Source organism: Onychomys torridus, chromosome 4 (assembly GCF_903995425.1).
Source record: "Onychomys torridus chromosome 4, mOncTor1.1, whole genome shotgun sequence".
Taxonomy (NCBI): Eukaryota; Metazoa; Chordata; class Mammalia; order Rodentia; family Cricetidae; genus Onychomys; species Onychomys torridus.
In genome coordinates, this window is record NC_050446.1 from 119,439,603 (window position 1) to 119,462,387 (window position 22,785).

At 41.8% G+C, this 22,785-nt stretch overlaps 1 protein-coding gene across 13 annotated transcripts in view; it reads left to right on the top strand.

Moving 5' to 3' along the window:
- The window catches only part of Ptprt (protein tyrosine phosphatase receptor type T), a 1,144,051-nt gene that overhangs the window by 501,123 nt on the left and 620,143 nt on the right, over positions 1–22,785 (top strand). For all 13 annotated transcript variants that reach the window (XM_036185148.1, XM_036185155.1, XM_036185146.1 and 10 more), the window contains exon 7: positions 17,338–17,631. In XM_036185148.1, coding sequence (XP_036041041.1) covers positions 17,338–17,631 — 294 coding nt within the window. The remainder of the gene's footprint in view (positions 1–17,337; positions 17,632–22,785) is intronic.

Consider the following 22,785-nt stretch of genomic DNA (forward strand, 5'->3'; position numbering starts at 1 on the left):
ATACAGTTCCTTGGGTGACCCTCCAACCATAAAATTATGTTGTTGCTACTTCATAACTGTAATTTTGCTACCATTGTGAATTGTAATGCAAATATCTGATATGCAGGATATCTGATATATGATCCCTATGGGGGTCATGACCCAAAGGTTGAAAAACACTGCTCTGGAGTCTCCTATTACTAGGTACCTGGAAGTATAATTTGCAGGTGTCTCTTTCAGAGTCACAGAGGTAACCTTTACATGGTGAGCTTGAAGCCAAAGGATCAAAGATAAATGGCCAGCACAGTCCTTTGATTTTCTTATCCTTAAAATGCACCTATAATAGTAGTTGCCTTATGGTATGGTACAAGTAGTGAATGGGTTCATATAAGTAAACCCAGGACTAAAGCTTATGCACAACACAAATAAATTATTAGTTGTTCTTGCCCTGCAGGGTAATGTCTCTGTCACATGGGTTTATAGACTTGGGTATATCTGCAACTCAGAGATCCAAACCCACTAAGATGTGAGTTTCACTTACTCATTTATCTATAGCAAGGCTACTGGGCAAAAGTGGGACAGAAGGACAAAAGAATGCCTGTTAGATGACCCTTGCTGCTCTGAGACAAGATGCCTTTGCAGAATGGCTTCTGATTGCAAAGCTTGACAATCCTAGGTTGGTCTCTTAGGTCCTCCTCCAAGGGAGACAGACTCTTGATTCATGCTTTCTGAAGACTCCTGATTAGCAAGTAAGTTTTAAAAAGGCTCTTCTAGCATAATTATTCTGCTCTTAATTTTGGGAAATGGCCCAGCAAAGAGAAATCTTGAAAATTATGAGGCACTGAGGGACAAAGAGGAGCCAGGGGCAGACAGAGTATGGCAGATCATAAAATCTCATCTGGTGCTAAGCTGTTACTGAATTATGCATTTCTAAATGACTTCATAGGTTTCACTATTATTGTGTTAAGTAGACTGAGGCTGGACTCCTGAATATATTGGCTTGTGGAAATATTGATTAGAAAACACACATTGCTGTTGATCCTCTATCTAGAAGTATGAAGAAGAACATGGTGAGATCTTTCTGTTCTACAGAGTTAGAGGACTGGGTACTCTGGGCTGACTAGCTCACCAACAGCTAGGCAGGAGTGTGGTGATAAGAGATAACATGACATACACTTATGTGCCAGGAGTGGCCTACTTGTTTTAAATATAAAGGTTTATTTTATCCTCATTTCATTTCCTGTAAGGAAAGTGATATTATTAACCTGTTTTATACATGAAGAATTTGAATGTCTAATTCTTTGTAGTTTTATTGTTGTTCTTTGGGGGTTTTATTTTTTTATTTTTATTTTTTTACTAGATCTCACATTGCCCAGGCTGGCCTCAAACTTACTAAGTAGTCAAGGATGCCCTTGAAACTCTGATCTTTCTGCTTCCACTTTCCATGTTCTGGGTTATAGACATGCGCCACCACCCTTAGTTCATATGGTGCTGGGATTGGACCCAAGTATTTGTGTATGCTAGACAAATACTCTCCCAACTGAGCTGTACCCTCAGCCCAAATGGGAAATTTGCGATATAGATATTAAATAACATGTCAAGGCTTTCATAATAATTTAAATTGGATTTCTCCCAGAACAGACTCTGGGACATATTTGCAAGTAGTTTGTCTAAAAGTTGAAGGGCATACTAGTGGGGATGGGGAAATGAGGCAAAGAAGGAAGGGAGTCCCCTGAAGGATAGGTGCAGGATTTTGTAGCCTTACCCTGTATCTGATGATCAGTGTCACCAGGGGTCATCTGAGAGATAGGAAATTACCATACTGTCTTATCATGAGCCAGCAAACTAGGGTATTTACTTACCAACTGATTCTCATCCTTCCTTGGGTGAAGATTGTCCTTGAGTATAGTATCTAGTCTTGGCATAGCCAGTCTGCCTTATCATGGTTCCCTTACAGTCCTGTGACAACATCAGCAGAGAGTGAGTGCAGGTGCTGGAGGTAGGGCATTTCTAGAGCATGAAGGTGCCAACTGCTAAGGAATCTGGATGGGCACCACCAGCATCTACTACATATAGCTAAAAATAGCAGAGCTGTGATTCAAAGTGATTCAATTCTGATTCTAGCTTAAGCAGCCAAAATAAGAGATATATTCAATCTTATACTTTGGTTATAAAATGCCCCACTCCAAGACTCATATGGAACACTTGTCCCGAAACAGGTGACACTAAGTAGAGAGGTCATGCTGCCTTTAGGAGGCATGCTTAGCAGGCACAAGTGGGCTGTGCAAGTGAAACAAAACTCTTTCTCTCCCAAGTTTCTTTTGGTCATGGTATTTTATCACAGCAGTGGAAACCCTAACTATGGCAGACATTAATCTAGTATGAACTAATTTTTCATATGAAGAAGGAAATTTGGGTAAAAATTCCAGCCACCTAAAAACACCATATGAAGATGGGGCAGAGGGTGATAAAATGCATGCACAAACCACAGAAACCCAAGGACTGTTGACATAACCCAAGAGGCTTGGGGAGGTAAGCAAGCAGTCTTCTTAGAGCCTCTCAAGGGAAAATGGTCCTGTTGACAACTGGATGTCAGATCTCTAGCTTTTGGAACTGCAGAATGATAAATGACTATTGTTTTCAACTGCCTCCATTGTGGCGTATTGTTTCAGAAGTCCTAGGAGACGGATATTCCTTGTCTCAGGATAAGTGCCTTTAGCAATGGGAGCTGCATTGCTGGGAGGTGTGTGTGTGGGGAGGGGAGTGGGGGTGAGGAGAGGCAATGATGCCTCTGCATCCAGGGAGACTGACTAATTAATGCCATGTTATTCTGGTGCCTTTGCCTAAAAAAACTGGCATGGTTCATGTCCAGAGCTCCTGTGAGGCTAGGCTGAACCTAGTCTGCAGTTGAAATCACATCCTTGTTTAGATGTGATTATTTATCCTTTGCAGTCCCTGTCCTGCCTCCTGAGAATTCATCTCTAACCTCTTGCTTCTGCAGAAACTTTGTCTCAGGTTTTGCCTCTTGCATCCTGTGCTGAGATACTAGAAAGCACAGGGAACAAAGTATAAGGATGGGAGTATCCAGGAGGTCACTCCACAGGAGAGCTCAGTTTTCAAGGACAAGAAAAAAAGTGAGTTAGCTGGAGAAGGGTAAGAGGAGTCTAGCAGAGACAGCAGCACAAGCAAAGACACCTCCTGCTACTTCCGTATCCATAGCATGTAAAGTTAAGATGGTGAAGGTAGCAAAAGGAACCTAGTGGGCAAGAGAGAGAGTATTATCCTCCTAGAGGCCAGGTGTGTGCTTTCTCAGCGTAAAGACTTTTTAAATGCTGGAGAGGCTCAGAGGTTAAGAGCATGCACTGCTCTTGCACAGGACCCAATTTCAGTTCTCAGGACCCACATTAGGTAGCTTACAACCACCTGCTCCAGGGGGATCGAATGCTTCTGAACTCCATAAGCACCTGCAGTCACACACACACACACACACACACACACACACACACACACACACCTATGCCACACATTTAAGCACATGCACACACAATGCAATTAATTAAAATAAGTATTTTGAAAACTTTACCATTTGTATGGTCAATAGAGAATGTGCTTCTTATTGCTAGACATCTTCAAGCTGAGTGTTAGACACATATTTCAGGCAGGTGAGACACTGTAACTTCCTACATACCTTCTGCGTTCACAGCTCTATGACGGTTAGCTCCTGTTAACATGGTGTGGGATAGTTCTGGATCTACCTCTCTTCCTCACCACCTTCCTACCTTCTGTAGCTTGGACAGGATCACTTGACCTCTCTCAGCAGGGAGGATACTGATGGACTTGACTCTAATCTTCCTTGCACTGCATCCCAGCTCCTTTCTTGTAATTGTGATCAGCTAATCTTCTTAAGCCTTCAGTTTGCTGGTGAGTTTGTTTGTTTCACTTATAAAGTGGGAATGATGACACCAGCTGTCTAAAAGTATTTAGTACCCTCAGCCTTGTGCTGGATGCACAGAAAATCCTTTGTGAACACACCCTTCCTGTGTTATTTTATTTTATAATTAATTTAATTTTACATATCAGCCATGGGTTCTCCTGTCCTCCCTCCTCCCACCCCGCAGCATTCCCTCCAATCCACCTCCCATTCCCACCTCCTCCAAGGCAAGGTCTCCTCTGGGAATTCAGGTTGGCCTGGTAGTTGAGGCAGGTCCAGTCCCCTCCTCCCTGAGCAAAGTGTCTCAGCATAGGCCATAGGTTCCAGAAAGCCAGTTCATGCACTAAGGACAGGTCTCGGTCCCACTGCCTGGGGGCCTCCTAAATAGTTCAAGCTAATTGACTGTCTCACTTATCCAGAGGGCCTGATCCAGTTCCATGGGGGCTCCTCAGCTATTGGTTCATAGTTCATGTGTTTCCACTAGTTTGTCTATTTGTCCCTGTGCTTTTTCCAATCACACCTGAAACTGAAGAGCATTTATATAGTACACAGAAAGAGACCGTTCAGTATGGGGGAACGAGTGTAGACTCTGAGAAGAAGCAGGACTCTATTCTGGTTACTACCAGTGTGGTATAAGCAGGTTACATTTTATGAAGGTCAGAGCCTTGGTATCCCTATCCATATCCACATAATAAGAACGCTGTTGTCTCATTGCATGGATAACTGTAAGGAGAAAAATTACTTTTTAGGTTTTTTTTTTAAATATAATTTTAAGACTATTTGAAAGTCAAAGCTCCTCACAGTGGAGGCCTTTGGTAGTATCAGAAGTAGTCATATCTCTCACTGCTACTAATACATTGATGGGAAACCAGCAAGACAAATGATGTGCCTATACTTCTTGATTTCTGCTACCTAGATGTCTGGGCATATGGCAGGGGATGAATCATACCAATGGACACCCTGCATATGAAAGCATGAGGTATAGAAAACTTATTTAAGTTTGCATCTTTACAATAACCAGCCAGTTCATGCTTATTACAAAACATCTGTCTGAGAGAGGGGGTGGGATAGGGGTGGAAAAGTACCTCCTTCCTTAAAGCTGAAAAAAGAACATGGAGCATCAACATTTTGGTGTTAGTATCTAGGTGTTTTTAGTTTTGTTCTCACTTCTGTTGCTGAATATGGCTTAGAACTCAACCATGTAGTCTGGTTTAGCCTCAACCTTGCAGCAATTCCCCTGTCAATGCCTCCTCAGAACTGCTGGGATTGAAAGCATGTACTCCCATGGCCAGTTATCAGGTATGTGAATAGGCTTAGGTGGGTGGAATGTAGTTAGAGAGCTTCTCTCCAGCCCCTGCCAAGCCCTATTAGTCCAACAACCCATTTATAAAATAAACACACAGACATTCATATTATTTGAACTGCTTGGCCATTAGCTCAGGCCTACTATTGTTTAGCTCTTACTCTTATATTTAGCCCATTTCTGTTAGTCTATACTTTGCCACGTGGCTTGCAGTTTACCGGTGTCTTTACATGTTGCTTCTCATGGCAGCGGCTGGCAGTGTCCCCTCTCCAGCCTTCTACTTCCCAGAATTCTCTTCTCTCTTGTCCTGCCTATACTTCCTGCCTGGCCACTGGCCAATCAAAACTTTATTTACACAGAGCGATATCCACAGCAGTGGAACTTTGTTTTCTTGTTTGAATTAGTTAAAGTAGAATTTTAAAACCTAAAGTTATCAATCAGAGAAAGACTTTTCCAAAAGCACTGGTGGTGTCTAATGAAAGGGTTAAATTAACCTTTTATCACAAAAATGGCTTGTTACAAGTACTAGCTAAACATACCTGAAAGAGAAGGCCTCGCCTGACAACGCAGGCTCTCTTCAGTATTAAGGAAGTTTTCTTTCTTTTTAAAAATAATTCTTGAAGAATTTCATACAGTGTATTTTTTTTTAAAAATAATTACAAGGCTTACATAGAAGCCTGGGTTGGAGCCACAATTGGTGGCCTTGTTGGTACTGGAGGCTGTGTTGCCGCCGGAGCCATCATACAGTGTATTTTGATCTGCTGTGGAATAATGATTTTGTACACTGGTTTAATAAAACACTAATTGGCCAGTAGTCAGGCAGGAAGTATAGGTGGGATAAGCAGACAAGGAGAATTCTGGGAAGAGGAAGGCTGAGTCAGGAAACACTAGCCTGTTGTCCAGGGAGCAGCATGTAATGACACACAGGCAAAGCCACGGAACATGTGGCAACATATAGATGAACAGAAATGGGCTGAGTTTAAAGTGTAAGAGCTAGTCAGTAGTAAGCCTGAGCTAATGGCTGACCAGTTTTAACTAATATAAGCCTCTGTGGGTTTATTTGGGTCTGAGAGGCTATGGACTGGGTGGGACACAGGAAAAATTTCCAACTACATTGACCCCCTATCCTAACTCCTCCAAGGTCCACACCAACCTCCCTACCCTACAATTTCATGTTCTCTTCCCCTCTTCCTTTTTAAAAATAACCAATCAACTCCAGTTGATGCTGCCCGTATATTCATGGGTATGGGGCCATCCACTTGAATATGGTTGACCTACCAGAAATCATACTCACAAAGAACACTGATCGTCTCATCCCTAGAAGCCATCAATTGACCATAGCTTCTCAGTTAGGTTTGTGGACTGATAACCCCCCTTCCCATTCCATGCTGATACATTGGTTGGCTTGATCTTGTGTAGGTAGCCACAGCTGCTATAAATTTATGAACATTGCAGTCCTGACTTGTCCTGTAGACATTGTGTGCTTCTGCTTCTCTTCTGTGATGGTCCCTGAGCCCTACAGAAGGAATGTGGGGCTTATCTTCTTTTCTAGGCTCTCATCTTAAAAAGAAAGGTCTTGTAGCAGCTCTCGATCTTGTGGGGACTTGTTGTTGGCATAATCAAACTCCACATCCTAGAAACTATGATACTGACCATCCCAAGGTCCACAGGTACAAACTGACAGCTCATTTTTCTCTAAGGAACACAGTGGGTGCTGTTTTTTCTATGTATGAGTGTTCTGTTCTGTTGGATGTGTAGAAAGATCTTCTCTGACTGTGAAATTCTTGGCACATTCCTGAGGAACACTCCTCTTCTCTCTGTGTGTGATAATGCTATCCTTACATTAATGCCTTTGAGTGAAGCCTCTTAGGCAGATACTTCCATCCCAATCTTGGTTCTTTGAATGACTAATTATTTGACATTCATCTTGATAGCTCTTCTTTTCGGAAAAATAAAAGTGGATCATCACAGTTGTTACCCGTAAAATTTCCCTGGTAATAAAACCAATTAGCATTTTAATATCCTAAGTACACTGACAGGTGTCTACAAATGTCCAGTTTGTAGAAGCTCTTAGTGCTACCACTTGAATTATTATTATTATTGTTATTATTATTATTATTATTATCATCATCATCATCATCATCATCATCATTTCCATCTTCCATATATCCCAGGGTTTCAGGATTGAAAGGATGCAATGTGAGGACATTTTTTTAAAAAAGCCTTTCTAATTTGTTTTGGTGGATAGCTGTATGTTTTCTAGATAGTTAGGATTTTCATTTAGTCATATATTTCAAAGATATTCCTATGTGTGCCTAAGCCCAAGCCTTATAATTGACTTTATCTGGCTCTCCCTGGGTTCTTCACAGGGACTTTGTTTTAGAGTTTTCTTCACCTGGGACTTTGTTTTAGAGTTTTCTTCACCTATTTTTTTTTAACACTATTCTGTTCCATGTTTTTTTTTTCCCTTTGTTCTTCTCCAAATCCTTCTTCTCCTTAGACAGATGTCCACACATGCTTCTCTGTAACATTCCTTCTGATATCTGCATCTCCTCGTCACTACACTAACCTTTTATTTTAAGATAATTTACTAAATTATTTTCTACCCACATAAATAAATTCTCAAATATTTAGATCTTCACTTTTAAACTTGTTGTAGACAGGTTTTCACTATGTAATTCACACTAGGCTGGAACCCACCATCCTCCTGCCTCAGCCTTCTAAGTGCTAATATGTAAGTATGCTTTACCACATCCAGCTAAGACATCAAATACATATTCAACTTTTTCCCTGTGATGATCTGATCATATTAAGAGATGCCGAGAACATTAGTAAAGCACACCTCTTGGTGCATCTGTGTGGGTGTTTCCACATATCCAGGGAGGTTTAACTACACAGGGAGACCTACTCTGAATGGGAGTGACATTGTCCATGTTGGCTGGGGACCCATGTGGAAAACAGAAGAAAAAGAAAGCCAGTAATATTTCTTTCTCTGTGTGTGTGTGTCTCTGTCTCTGTCTTTCTCTCTCCCTCCCCCACTCTCTGTCTCTTCCTCTCTCTTACTCTCTTTCCCTCCCCCCTCTCTTGCCCTCTTCCTTCCTTTGTCTCTTCCTCTTCTCACCACCTTCCTGGTTGTTATTATGATACAAACACCTCTGCTCATGCATGCCCTCCCCACTATGATGGACAGAAACATTCAGAATCCTGATATAAAATAAATCTCTCCCTCTTAGGTTGTTTTGCTCAGGGTTTTGTCTTGGTGTCAAAAGTTAAAGATGAGGGACAAAGAATAATTCCAGTAACACTTGTTGGTGTGCCATTTTCTGTGATTCATCTGATGGTACTCAGAGACTCAGCCAGAGTGAAGAAGAGAAAACAGGCCCACCGCCGACTCTGAAAGGCAGGGCAGCGTCAATGAATGCACAAGGAATCCCTGTGGTCCTAGCTAGAGAATTTAAATATTTCTGCAATTTATGTCATAAAGCAGTTTTCCAATCTCAAGGTGAGACAATGCAAACCCACAAAGATCAGGCGAACTATTTAGGGCCATGCATACAGAAAGTGATGGACACAGGGCAAAGAAGACTTGGACTCTGGCTGCAGGCTAGCTCCCCTTCATCTCTTGATCCTTAAACCACAATTTTATATATCAGTCTTGCATCAGCATCACTAATCTTTCCAATTACCACAAGAACTTTGCAGATACCTTAGCAGTCCACATAAGAAAAGTAGTTTTACAGCAGATTTGAAAAACAATGGAGGTACATGAATAGCATTTGTAAAAGTATGGAAGTGATGACAGTACATCCTTTGTACTTGTCTCCCTGTGTATATATGTGTGCCTGCTATTAGACTTCTCAAGACCATATGACCAGTAAATCAAAGTAAACATGAGCTCTGATAGAGTAAAGAAGGCGATAACATGTGCTGGAGGTCATGTTATTCCCTACCTGAACCATATTAAGTTTCCCCACACACCTTTGTGACATCCAGTTTTTTTTTCAAAATGTTTGAGTTTTGTCTGAAGCAGAAAATACACATACACATGCACACATACCGATCCATCTTCAACTATTTGAAGCACTTTTGCTCTCTGTAGGAGTTTCTGGGAGTCAAACTGTTACAAGTGCTCACAGCAGGGAAAAGAAAGACAGAATTGGTCTGAAGATTGCTGCCTGAGGATGAGGCTGAATTACATTAAGGGGGTCACTCCACCACCTAAACATTGATGGAGAGGTTTGGCATCTCGAGGGCAGCTGTAGCCCAGGGTTTGAGGGTAGCTCACCACATCTTTTTCCTCAATAGGCTTTGATATCTAGCCATAGGGGGTCAATGCCATTTTCCAAGTCAGGCTATAACTCCCTAACAGCTTGCTTTTCTCGCTCTTGATTGGTTCCAAACTTTGTGGGCTGAGATGTCATCAGATGTCAATCACTTTTCTTTGCATAATGGATGCTAGGAGCGAGAGAGAGGTTGATTGTGTTATATATGGGAAAGCTACTGGATGGGAGCTAACTGTATCTGAGCAACTGAGTGCTAGGGGATGTGTTAGAGAGTCAAGATCTAAAAGAGAGGACAGACTTTCTTGGAGAGAAATGACACAGGATTGAAGGCTCACCTCTTTTTAAATATTTTTTTTTATTATTAATTATGTATATGTGTGTGCCTATGTGTGGTTTTATGCACGTGAGTGCAGGTGCCTTCAGAACCCAGAGTTGCCAGATCCCCTGGAACTGAAGTTACAGGTGACTGTGAGCCCCCTGATATGGGTGCTGGTCATCAAATTCAGGTTCACTGAAGGAGCAATATGTGCTCTTAAATACTGTGCCTTCTCTCTTATTAACTTCATGGGATTCATTCTACATGAATTTAGCAGTGTTTCTCCCTATGGACATTCTCTCTCCTTGACTGACTAGAGATAAGTAATGCTTTTGTTTGTTTTCCATGATTTATAAATGTGTGTGTGTGTGTGTGTTTGTGTGTGTGTGTATCTGTGTTCGTCAGGGGACAATTTGAAGTGTCTGTTCCCCCTCCACCTTAGTGAGACAGGTCTCTTTTGCTGCTGTGTTGCTGAGTTGCATCCTCCAGGTCAGCTGGCCCAAGAGCTTTCACGTGATTTTCCTGTGTCTGTCTGCATATTGCTATAGGAGCTCAGGGATTACAGAGCTGAGACACAGTATTTCGCTTTTTAGCATGAATTCTGTAGACTGAATTCAAGGCATCAGGCTTGAGCTCAAGAGCTTTGACTGGCTGAGTCCTCCTGTCAGTCTAGTTTTTCATAACACCTGAAGATCCCATTTCAGCACGCAAAGACAGCTGTATTTTAAAGTCCATTGTGATTAGTGTCACCATGCTGGCTAGTGTTTTGTCAACTTGACACAAGCTGGGGTCATCTGGAAGGAGGAAACGTCAACTGAGAAAATGCCTCCATCAGATTGGTCTGCAGCCACGTCTCTGGGGGCATTTACTTGATTAGTGATTGATGTGGGAGGGCCCAGACCACTGTAGGTAGCACCATCCCTGTGCAGGTGGTCCTGGGTTCTGTAAAAGGAATAAGCCGAGTGAGCCATAGGGAACAAGCCAGGAAGCAGCTTCCCTTCATGGTTCCTGCCTTGAGAATTTGCTTTGATGCCCCCAGTGATGATCTGTAACTTTTAAGGTGAAATAAATACTTTTCCTCCCCAAGTTTCTTTCAGTCATGGTTTTTATAACAGCAATAGAAAGAAAATCAGGACAGTTACATAACCCTATTCAAGGTATAGAAAATTTCCGAACTCCACAAGTTTTCCTCATGACCCCTTCCAGGCAGCCAGCCCACTAGAGATAATGTTCTTGCTTCTATTATTTAATTGTCTGAATCAATATGTAGAACACTCCAGTATCTCAGGAATGTTTGTAGGATGAGTGCTTGAGTGAATGAAAAAAAATCTTCACAATATATGATTTTAGTTGTTGACCTGATTAGCCTTGGGTGATATCTATTCAAACAATACAGACTTAGGGAACCCCCAGGAATTTCTGACCCCAATACTCCTCTCCCCTAAGTTCCCCCTGGAAGACTTTCCTTGATCAATAGGACCCTACCCAGGCTGTACCCTGAAGTATGACCCACATCCTGTTTGTTATTGCTGCTTTTCTCAGCAATGATGCCCTCTAAGTCCATGGCACTGTGTCTATGTTTATCTTCATCACTGGATTCCATGTACAGACTCCTTCAACTTACACTGAGAAGGACAGTTTGTAGAAAATGAGATTTCTCTCACAGAGAACTTCTGTTTGCCAAGTTGTTCATCTCAAACCCTAGTGAAGTCCTTGGTGGGAAGAAATGTGGATTTAAAAACATGTTCCTTTTTTAAAGGCTGGGTCTCATGTGTCCTAAACTGGTCTAGAACTCATTATGTATCCAAAGATGACCTTAAACATCTGACCCTCCTGCCTCTACCTCTTGAATCCTGGGCTTATAGATGTGGGCCACTCCATCCAGTGTATATAATGTTGGGGATTGTTTTGACTCTTTTAGATAAACATGTAAGAACTGAGCTACATTTCTAGCCACAGAAACATGCACTTGTAGAAGGTTCCTATATAGCCTATGTGCTATGTTATGGATGAGCCTCACATCTTTGTGGTTTAGATATGAGTGTGTTGGGTACATAATTTCTTAGGACCTAGACATTTACTCATTTATGGTCTATGGAAACCTTTGCATGCTTATTTTCACCCAAAGGTTGGGAGCCTGAGAAACTGGAAATGCTGAATTGTAATCCCTTTTCTGATTATATTTCCAATCTCTGTCACTGCAACAGAAGGTCGTCTAGAGTCTCGAAGAAGTGCAAGCTAAGGGCATGTGGTTGGTCAATAGATACTCTTATATTTCCTCCATTTTCAATGCACAGATTTATAGATGGGTTTCAGAAGTTTTATTGTTAATTTATTTTGTTGTTGTAACAGAATACCCAACAGAACAACGGAATGGAGGAAAGGCATCTTTTTGGCTTTCTGTTTAGGAGCTGCAGTCTATCAGAACAGGAAAGACGTGGTGAAGTAGAATAAGGCAGCTGGCCACCTTACATCTTCTCTCAGGAAGAAGAGGCGGAGGAATTCTAGTGCTTAACTACTTTATCCCTTCTACCCTTTTTACTAAGCCCTGGGACTCCAGCCCATGGCACGATGACATTCACATTCAGGGTAGGTCTTCCTTCAACCAAACCTCTCTGGAAGCCTCCCAATAGATACACCCTGAAGTATGCCTCATTTCTTGTATGATTTTAAATCCAGTTATGTTGGTAAGGAAGATTAACTACAACAGAAGGATACATGAATGTCTGAAGGAATGCACAGAACTCTGGGTAACACACTTTGGTACATTTCTCAGTAGAACATCTAGAGTTCCTTATCAGATTTTTAGGGTCTCTGTATTACTCAAAGTTAAAGACTCTTGGTATACACATTCTTTAATGACACTTCTGGTTAATTCCATAAACATCTAAAGTGTAAAATGAGAAAGGGAGGGGCAGGAATCTGGCCCTGAGTTCTAATGCTACACCTACCCCATTTCTGTAGTGCCTTCTGAGACTCACTATCCCTCTAGATGTCTTTAGGATCTTACGATGGCTATCATCTAAGCTTGACTGGATGTCCATGTGCTTCTCTTGCATGGTCTTACTGGAGAGTACATCTCAGAGATAGAAGATAATCCATAAGAATTAATGCAAATGTTTCTATTAATTTTAAAAACAATATATTGTTTATGAATATGAGATTATTGTCCCTCATCCTTGCTTCCTTCCTCTTTTAACACTGGTCTCTTTGCCTTCTAAATAATGCCAGTTTTAAACCAGCATGCCACTGAAAAGAGAAAATCCAAAATATGAAAACTAAAAGCAATAATATGATGCCTTCATGGTGCTTAAAATAGGAAACACTATGGTGAACTTACATGATCTATTTTTTTAAAACCCAGAATCAGAACTTCATTGTGGGGGGAGGGGACAAAAGAACCAGACATTGGGAAGAAGCATGTGGAGAGAGAAAGAGAGAGAGAGAGAGAGAGAGAGAGAGAGAGAGAGAGAGCGCTCCATAAAGCCAAGACTGCACGTGAACTTGCGAACCTGCAAGCCATTTGAAATGGGGACATTTACACACTCAAGACGATGTTTGTTATTGTACTTCTACCTACCATTAGAAATACATGAAAAGAGAGTAAATGTCTGGAAAGATTAATACCATATTTTCTTTCTGGTGGTCAGAAATTGAAAACTGCTAATGCCTGAAATAGAAGAGCAGTAAACCATGGTAGAAAGTCGACGAAAGAGCTGAATGCAGCCACTGCTCAGCCCCCACAGAACTGGAGTGGGCTGCTCTTTATCCTGTCCAGAGTTGGTCTGTGAATAATTATATTAAGGAATTAGGCAGAGTCATCATGGAGCTACAAAATATCACCCTTGAGGCCTCATTGGAGACTGATGGGAGCTCCTGAGAGTTGATAATGGCTGTCAGAAGCTCTATATATTTAAAATGCACAAAGGATGAGTCCAGAAATTATCTGCCTGCCAACTTAACTTCCCTACCTGGAACAAATTATCCCCAAATCAATTTGCAAACACCTTTGAGATAACAAGGTCTTGAGTAATAACCTCCATTGCTTTGTAAAGAAAAGCACCTAGCTTGACTAATATGCTTAATTCCCTTCTCTGACCAAATGGTGAGCTATAATAGAGGCAATCTGAAGTTGTCCCTCAAGATGTGCTTTGATTCACACTGGGAGTATATTGTCCATCCCTGGTTTATAACAAATTATTCTGCTTCTGGAGAATCTTTAATGCTAGGTAATTAATTAAAACAAAAACACAGAATGAGTCTCTATCCCAAAATCTCCACCTGAGTTCCAAACTAAATTTAGCACCCCCACCTCCTCCTTTGCTCATCTGAGTAGCCCAGAGACTCTCCTCAGTAACGAGTTCTTAAATAAATCTGCATTTGACTTCTCACCCCATAACCTCTACATTCTGCTATAGGATTCACGGACTTGTTCATTCCCCTTGATAGATAACCCCATTCCTGGCCTTTGGTCATAAAACAATACCAGACTCAGACAAGGAGGCCTGAAATCGTTTACATAGAGATGTCTATGGCAGAATAATTTACCAAAGCTGGGCTAAGAACCACCCATATACCCACTGGTGGGAAAATAATTAGGAGGATAACTTGATAGTTATTCAGTACCTAGAAAAGACAGCAACCCCCTCCCTGTAGCATGTACCTGGAACTATTAGGGTGCTTAAAGTGAGGGAAGCAAAACTCATCTACAATGGCCTATGTGTCACTGAAACTACAAGAAAAGGTGTAGGATATGAATAAGAACTAGATTAGAATGTACAGAAGTTCCTAAGGCTGTTCTGGTGGCGGCTAAGAGAGGATGCGCTTTCTTTTTCTTACCTTTTGTGATTGTTGTTCCACTTCTGTGTCTGTCACAAACAAAAATAATGAACATATCAAGTTTGTTCAACAACAGAAACAAACAAAATGTGGGTGGGGGATGCTGGAGAGATTTCAGTGGTTAAGAGTACTTCCAGTTCTTGTGGAAGACCAGTATTCAGTTCCCAGCACCCACATCAGGCTGCTCACAGCTACCTGTAACTCCAAGCCTAAGAGGGTGGATGTTCTCTTCTGGACTCGGCAGGTACCTGCACTTTCTTGTAAATACTCACACACTTACTCATAATCAAAAATAAAATAAATTCTTTGGATCATTGGTTTCACATCAGAGTCCACATCCCTGACACAAAGTGACTCTCCCTTTCCAGTAGATATTGTATTTCCTCAGATTGGGTGGTGCTTCATGAGCTCCTCCTCTATGCATGCTGGAACTTTGGTTGACCTTGTGTAAGTCCTGTGAAAATAATATGCATGTATGAATATTAAATAAAATATTTAAAGTTTGAAAGATTTATTTTATTTTATGTATATGAATATTTTACCTGAGTGTGTGTCTGTGCACCATATGTGTGCCTGGTGTCCATGGATGTTAGAAGAAGGATTCTGATCCCCTGGAACTGAAATGACAGGTGGTTATGAGCCACCATGTGGGTGCTATGACTTGGACTCAGGTCTTCTTCAAGAGCAAACAAATGGCTTATCCACTGAGCAATCTCTCCAGCTCCAAATAAAATAATTTTCAGAAAATAAAATAAAGCCCAAAACACATCTTAAAACAAACAAATGGCCACTTGGTGAAGTATGGTGATGTGTACCTGTAATCTCTGAATTTGGAGGGGCAAGGCAAGAGAACCTGGCGTTTGGGCCAGCCTGGGATACATGATGAATATGAGGCTGGCCTAACCTTCATATGGGGACCCTGCATAGGGCTATGGGTTTCATCTCACTTTCGCTGCTCTGTGAGTTTGGTTATGTCTATTTGGTTAAGTATATATTGCCTAAAGAAAGTGCCACATAGATCAGTTAGCAGATAATGTGGTATGATCTTTCCTTTGGCCCTTGATTCCAGCTATCCTCCTATTAGCCAAGGATACTCTCTGCTGGCAGGAGCCTGTCAGGGTGAGGGAGAAGCTGAATTCTTGTTGCATCATCCTTTTCCTATCGGTGTTTATCCCACCATCTGCAGAGGATTTCTGCTAATAGTGTGTGTGATGTGAGGTGGAAGCAACGTGAAAGCCTCCTTCCTGAGTTCTAGTCTCTCAGCATCCAAAGGTTGTGTGCAAGCTGCCAGGGGAGAAAAGCCATCAGTAGTTTTACCCAGCTACCTACTAAACATAATGATGACCAGCCTGGCAAGATGTCACCAGTGGTCTAATTGGACTTAAGGCTTCTTAATAGGAGGGAATTTATGGCTGGTACTGAAAACTTATTTGACGACCCATGGTTGTTGCTATCATGGATTTTAGAGGAGGATCTACTACAGCCACTTTTCTAGATCAGTATAGTGCTTAGCTGTGTTCTAAATACTTATCTTTCTTCCCACAGGTAAGTTTTGCTCTTACACCCTATCAAAGAAAATTCCTTTTGCGGTAGATTGAGATAATCAAGGAAACCCACTGTCTTAGTTGGGGCTACAGTTGCTGTGATGAGACACCATAACTAAAGCAACTTGGGGAGAAAAAGGTTTATTTGGCTTACACTTCCACATTACTGATCATCACTGGAGGAAGTCAGGACAAGAACTCAAACAGGGCAAGAGCCTGGAGGCAGGAGCTGATGCAGAGGCCATGGAGGAGTGCTGACTACTGGCTTGCTCAGTCTGCTTTCTTATAGAACCTAGGACCACCAGCCAATGATTGGCAATGCCCATAATGGACTGGGCCCTCGCACAGCAAACAGTAATTAAGAAAATGCCTTATAGGCTTGCCTGCAGCCTGATTTTTATGGAGGCATTTTCTTAACCAAGGATTCTTCCTTTATGGTGATTCTAGCTTGTGTCAAGTTGACATAAAACTGGACAGCACACCCACACTTGGTAAAGTGCAGACAACAACAGATCATGGGGTATCCAGGCCCAACTGATACATCTATCTATAATGTGACCCTACAACTAAGGCTCGGATTATGGAAGAGACAAAACATTGTAAGAACTACAGGATGAGGGGATCTGATGTGAGACAGTGCCTTCTCTATATGAGAGTTGCACCCATGAAATTGCAATAACATGGTCCCCTAAACAATACTCACCTAATGACAACACCAGATGATTTGTCTGCATGGATGGGAAAAATCACACAAGGCCCCAACCCTAGATGAAGAACTACAGGCAACTAATGGGCTGCTGAGAGGGGAATCAGCCCTCTGACAGGTTATACAATCTCAACCAGTCATTTGTAAACACTAAATGGGAACACATACAGGAAGGAGAGGATGTGAATGCACACGAATATATAACATACTATAAGTGGAGTTCAGGGACAGTTTGTGGGAGTTAGTTCTTTCCTTTCACCATGTGGGTCCTTTGAACCCATCTCAAGGTGTCATGGTTGGCAGCAAGCTCCTTTATCTGCCCAGCCATCTTGACAACCCTGTCTATGGTTTTGTTGAAAGTTTAGCCAGTTTTCCTTACGTGCTTAGAAACAACTTGGACTGAAATTCCTTTGCTTGCTTGTTTGCTTTCTTACAGAGCCTCCCACGCCCATTGCCCCCCCAGAACTGCTGGCAGTGGGGGCCACCTACCTATGGATTAAGCCAAATGCCAACTCCATTATCGGGGATGGTCCCATCATTCTGAAGGAAGTAGAGTACCGCACTACCACAGGCACCTGGGCCGAGACCCACATCGTGGATTCTCCCAACTACAAGCTCTGGCATCTGGACCCAGATGTGGAGTATGAGATACGCGTGCTGCTCACACGACCAGGCGAGGGGGGCACAGGACCACCAGGGCCTCCCCTTACCACCAGGACCAAGTGTGCCGGTAAGGATGTCCCTCCAGATGCCCTGCTGTTCTTCTGACTAGCCCTCCTCTTGCCTTTTGGGCACAGGTTTCTCTGGTGTAAATGTGCTGCCTTTGAAGGAAAGATAGTTAAGGGCTTGCTCAGTCTTGAGAGACTCTTGGTTCTAAACTTGACTCTAGAACCTTCTGCCTTTGGTTGTGTCATGGAGACACTCAAGGTGTTGACAGTATTTATGATGGGACAGTGGATCCATCACTATGGGGAATCCTGGTGCCATTTGAATGTCTCTGAGGGGTTTTGGCTCTGTGTCTCCAAGGGATTCTGCCTCTGACTGTATCCTTCAAAATCCTTATATCAACTATATCCCTGCAGGCTTCTGGTTCTAATTGTATATCTAATAGGCACAGTTTGTTTGCTCTGTGACCCTTGGATCTGGTCATTACCCTGGTGGTTTCTGGTTCTAGCTTTGTCTCTGAGGGGATCCTCACTCATACCAGTTACATCCTTATAGCTTCCTGGCTCTGATAGTGTCTTAGAATTGATTCTGAAACTGCCTTGGTCCTTCAGAACTTCCCGACTTCATATCATCTGGGGGTTCCTGGCTTCTGACTAAAGAGTCTGCCTTAGGACAGTCCTTTTGGGGGCCTTTGGATTCTACTTTAACTGTGGGTTTCTGGCTTCAACTGTTTCTCTGATGTTATTGCCTGTGTGCTGCTGATGTGGATGTGATTGGGAAGGTTCTCTGGATACAACTATATCCTCAAGGCCTCTTGGCTTTGCCTGTTGCCTAAGACTGGATCTCTGAATGGAACCTATGACATTGAAAGAGACTGGTGTTCATTTTTCTAAAACTCACATTATCTCCTTATCACCCTCAAATACCGTCCCTGTAAGTACTTCTCTTCCATGTATACACAGAGGGAGAGTGGCTCAGTATTTTCTAACTTTATCCAGGCTCACTGAATTGATCAGTGGTACAGAATTTGCACTCAGGGTTTCTGGCTCCACTGCCCTGGGATCTTTGGTTACACTATGATGAATAGAGAGGTGTGTGCCCCTGGCATTACATACTGAGTTCAGGGCTGCTGTACTGCTGTGATGTCTGGCTTAGTGAAGCATCCCCATGGACTTCTGAGGGAAAATGAAGCAAAAATGCTTCTGAGGTGTGAGTGAAGAATCTGTAAGTGCACCAACATGGGACACAGCAGAGGATGTGGCCTATTATAGCAGAGCATCAGGCCTATTATAATTTGACAGTTGTGCCCCTATAATTGTTGCCCCTTGATGTACTGTGCTATAAAAAACACAAGGCTTAGGAGGAAAAGTAGGGGTAGAGGCACTCCTCAATTCCTTAGTAACACATGAAGAAAAAAAAAGAGAACTAATGAGCACGGGGACACAACTTTAGACATCAAGTAGATCAGAATGTACAAAACACTAGAATTCAGATAGCAGACACCTCCTGAAAAGTTCAGTATTTTCTTTTACAAGTAGAGGTTGGGGTTTGCAGCCTGTGAGTTCCTGGGAGGCGGGAAGAAGCCATCTGAAATAGCTGGAAAGGAACCGCCAGGGGGAAGTGGGTGTGTCTTACAACAGTGGTAACCTGAGGGAACAGTCAGGTGCTGAAGGTGTGTGTGTGTGAGGGGGTATTTCACATGGGTATTTCTGTGTGGCTTGGAGTGTTTACTTTTTCTTCTATGAGCACAATTACCTATAAGCTGATGTAGCATTTGCTCTATGCTTACATTTCTCCCTCATAGATCAATTGTTTTGGAACAAACTTGACTTTTCAGTTGCTCATGAACCCGTGTGAGTATTAGAGCAGAGTTGACAGAAGCTACTCTGAAGTGTCTCAGTAGTACTCCTGATAGCGTAGAAGCCACGGATCACTAATATTTCTATGGCTCAGACTTACTCCTTTGAAAATTATTGAACCACTATGATGAACAGAGAGTCCATTTTCCCAATGATTTTTCTAAACAGATCTTTGGTAAAATTCCTCATTGAAACCTGATTATGAAGCTGGCTGCTTTCAAAGGACAGAAGGATATGTTATTAAGCCAGGTAATTCCTTACCTCAGTTCTGCAATGCAATAGTCATTCATAAAAATAATTGATTTGAACCTGTTGATAAGGCTTCTCTTTTTCCACAAGGTAAATGTAAGGGCTTTGAGGTGCTTTGATCTTTGGAAATGATATTCAAAGCACTTTCAAAGCCCCTGTGGACTTATTTGCTCATGATCATAAATGCACTTAGAAATTCAATCGCAAGATGATCGTCTCAATAAAAATTTATAACCTATTGCAAACAGTTGCCATGACTCTATAATGGATTTTACATGTGACAGACACAATGGTCTGACTATCACTGTAAAAATTATGAGTTGAAATGTTGTTTGCAGTATTATATTTACAGAATTGTTGGTGTTTAAGTAAGTTAGACTTACATCTCAAATAACCTACATCCTACAAAATGTATCATAAAGAAAATAATCTTTTTTCCATTGCCACTGATGGTAGAATGTTCTTTGCTTCATAATTAATTTTTAAGAGAATCTAGGGCTGATATCCATTTGTAGATGCTCTTTATTACCATTGGTATTCGGAGTTTTCTCCCCTTTCCCTGTTCTATTATTAATCACACTGGAAATGTACTCATTATTTTGCAAAACAGAAAATGAGAGAGTGCAGAGTGTGGAAAGTATAATTTCTGCCCAGAGGAATTTACAGACTGGGTAAAGATTCAAGAAAAAGAAGGAGTAAAATATAAACATGAAGTTTGGGTGTTGAAATAGTATGCTTTATGGAGCAAGACAGGGTCAGCAAGCAGTGTCCTTGGGCACATCTAGAGCATTGTTTCTCAGTGTGGGATTCCTGGACCAGAGACATCAGCATTGCTTGAGATTAGGCAATTTTGTTTACCCCAATTCTTATGTTGAAACATTGATCTCCATGTGATGGTATAGGAGATGGAGCCTTTGAAGCACCTATATCATGGGTAGATTTGTACCATTATGAAAGAGACCCTGGAGTTTTCTCTTGCTTATTTACCATGTGAAGGCATAGTGAAAAGATTGTTCTGTGCCAGCAATCCTGCCTTTACCAGGACTGTAAAAAATAAATTTTCATTATGTATAAATAACCCCATCTATGGTATTATGTCACAGCAACCCAAAAGAATTCAGTTTCATGTAAACCCAGACCTAGTCTCTCCTCACCCAGTGAATCAGAAAGTACAAGAGGATGGCCTAGCAATCAGAAGTCCTGACTCACATGGCTGCACATGCAAACAGAAACATCTGTGGCACATTGGTTTGACCCCTGTGAATAGACCCACTGACTGTGTGACTTGAGGACTTGAGCTCAGAGAGGTAGACTGAAACTCAGATAATTGGATCAAAGCTATATAGCATGTAAGTGCTTAGAGATAATCTTCTGGCTCAATGGGGTTCCTTGCTACTGCTCTGAAGGAGTTTCCAGTCCTGGGTTAGGGGTGGGTTCCTTTGCTCATAAATGTCCTCTCAAGTAAGGGATGGGGAAGTAACTATGGAGACAAGCTAAAAATGAATGGCTGCATTTGTCCTTTATATTGAACACTTACCCATTCTCTTCTGTGAGCCAAACTCTGTTCTAGGCAGTGGTGGAAGAGGCTGGTTTTGAAAGGACAGGACAGGCAGGGGCAGAAGTTTGGCAGTGGTTAAGTTACAAGCTAAGCTAAGCTCCCAAAAGAAACCAGGGCATCTAAGTCAGTGAAGGCAGGTGGGGGTGTATACTTGTTCTCCCAGGTCTGACCAGCTAGATTGTTGACGTAGTAGGAGACGAGTCTGACACTTGAGGATGGAGATATTAAGAATTTGGCTATAGAGTGTCCAGGACCAACAGACAGGAGTTCAGGGTTCATGTACTTAGATAGTTTTATCATAGACAGATTCACTGGGAATCTTTAAATGTGGTGATAGGAGAGAAGGTTCTAAGGTGACATCTAGGGTTTGTGGTATAGATAAATGAAATATGAGAGGGAGAATCATATTCTGAGATGGAAAATTATGAAGATGGTTAAAAGAGTGAGTATGATGTGATTAATAGAAGATGGATAGCTTTGTCCATGAGAACTTCCCCAACTTCACCTGGACATTAGGGTTGGGGGACTTCTTAACACTGATAAAAATCATGCTGTCCTCCTAAAATGCTTCATTCATTTTTAATTCATAATTTTGTTTCTTTCCCTTATTTTAATCATTTATCATCATTCTTGATATAAAGGCCTAGGGGCAAAGACAATGATGTATACTAAAGTGTTTTGAAAAGCTCAAAATGCTCTTCAGACTCCTGTAATAAAACACATTACTATCTGTTGATGGTTCTGTTATGGATGTTATTATTCTGAGCCATTAACAGATAGACAAGAAGGCTGGCCTGTCCACCTTTCAGGACCAGCACACATCTAGAAAGTGGGTTATAATCTCTTGTGGTTCACCATCGCATGGGGAATTCCATTTCAGAACACAATGCTCACAGTGTCGTCTGCATTCTGGGCAGCTTTCTTAGCAAGAACAGTGAGTGTTTTCTTCTAGCACAGTGGTTCTCAACCTGTGAGTCAGAACTCCTTTGGGAGCCACATATCAGATATTCTGCATATCAGATATTTACATTATGATTCGTAATAGTCGCAAAATTAAGCAGTAACAATATATTTTATGATTGAGGGTCACCACAACATGTGGAACTATGTTAAAGCATTAGGAAGGTTGAGGACCATTGCTCTAGCATACCCCAGACAGCAGACATACAGCTAGTAATGGGAGTTTAGGGATGCTGTACAACTGCAGTTTGCTTTGAGCCTTGCCACTAAAGGGAGGGAGGGCCACAGTGTCCAAATAGATCATTTCCCTACTGAAGTACCTGAGCTGTAATTGTTTTCTCTACCCAATGTTAACTTAATTGTCATAGAACTCAGGCTGGGCTCACACACAGGAGAAATCCTTTAGGTTTCAAGTACAGACAATTAGACATTGTAGGATACATCTGTAGTCCCCAGCACACTGGTAGCTATGGCAAGGAAGTCATGAGTTAAGGGCTAGTCTGGGCTATGTAGCAACACCTTACAACAAAGGAAAAAAAGTATTTCTAGGAGGCAGGCTAGTGCATTAATTATTTGGAGTTTGTAAAGAACC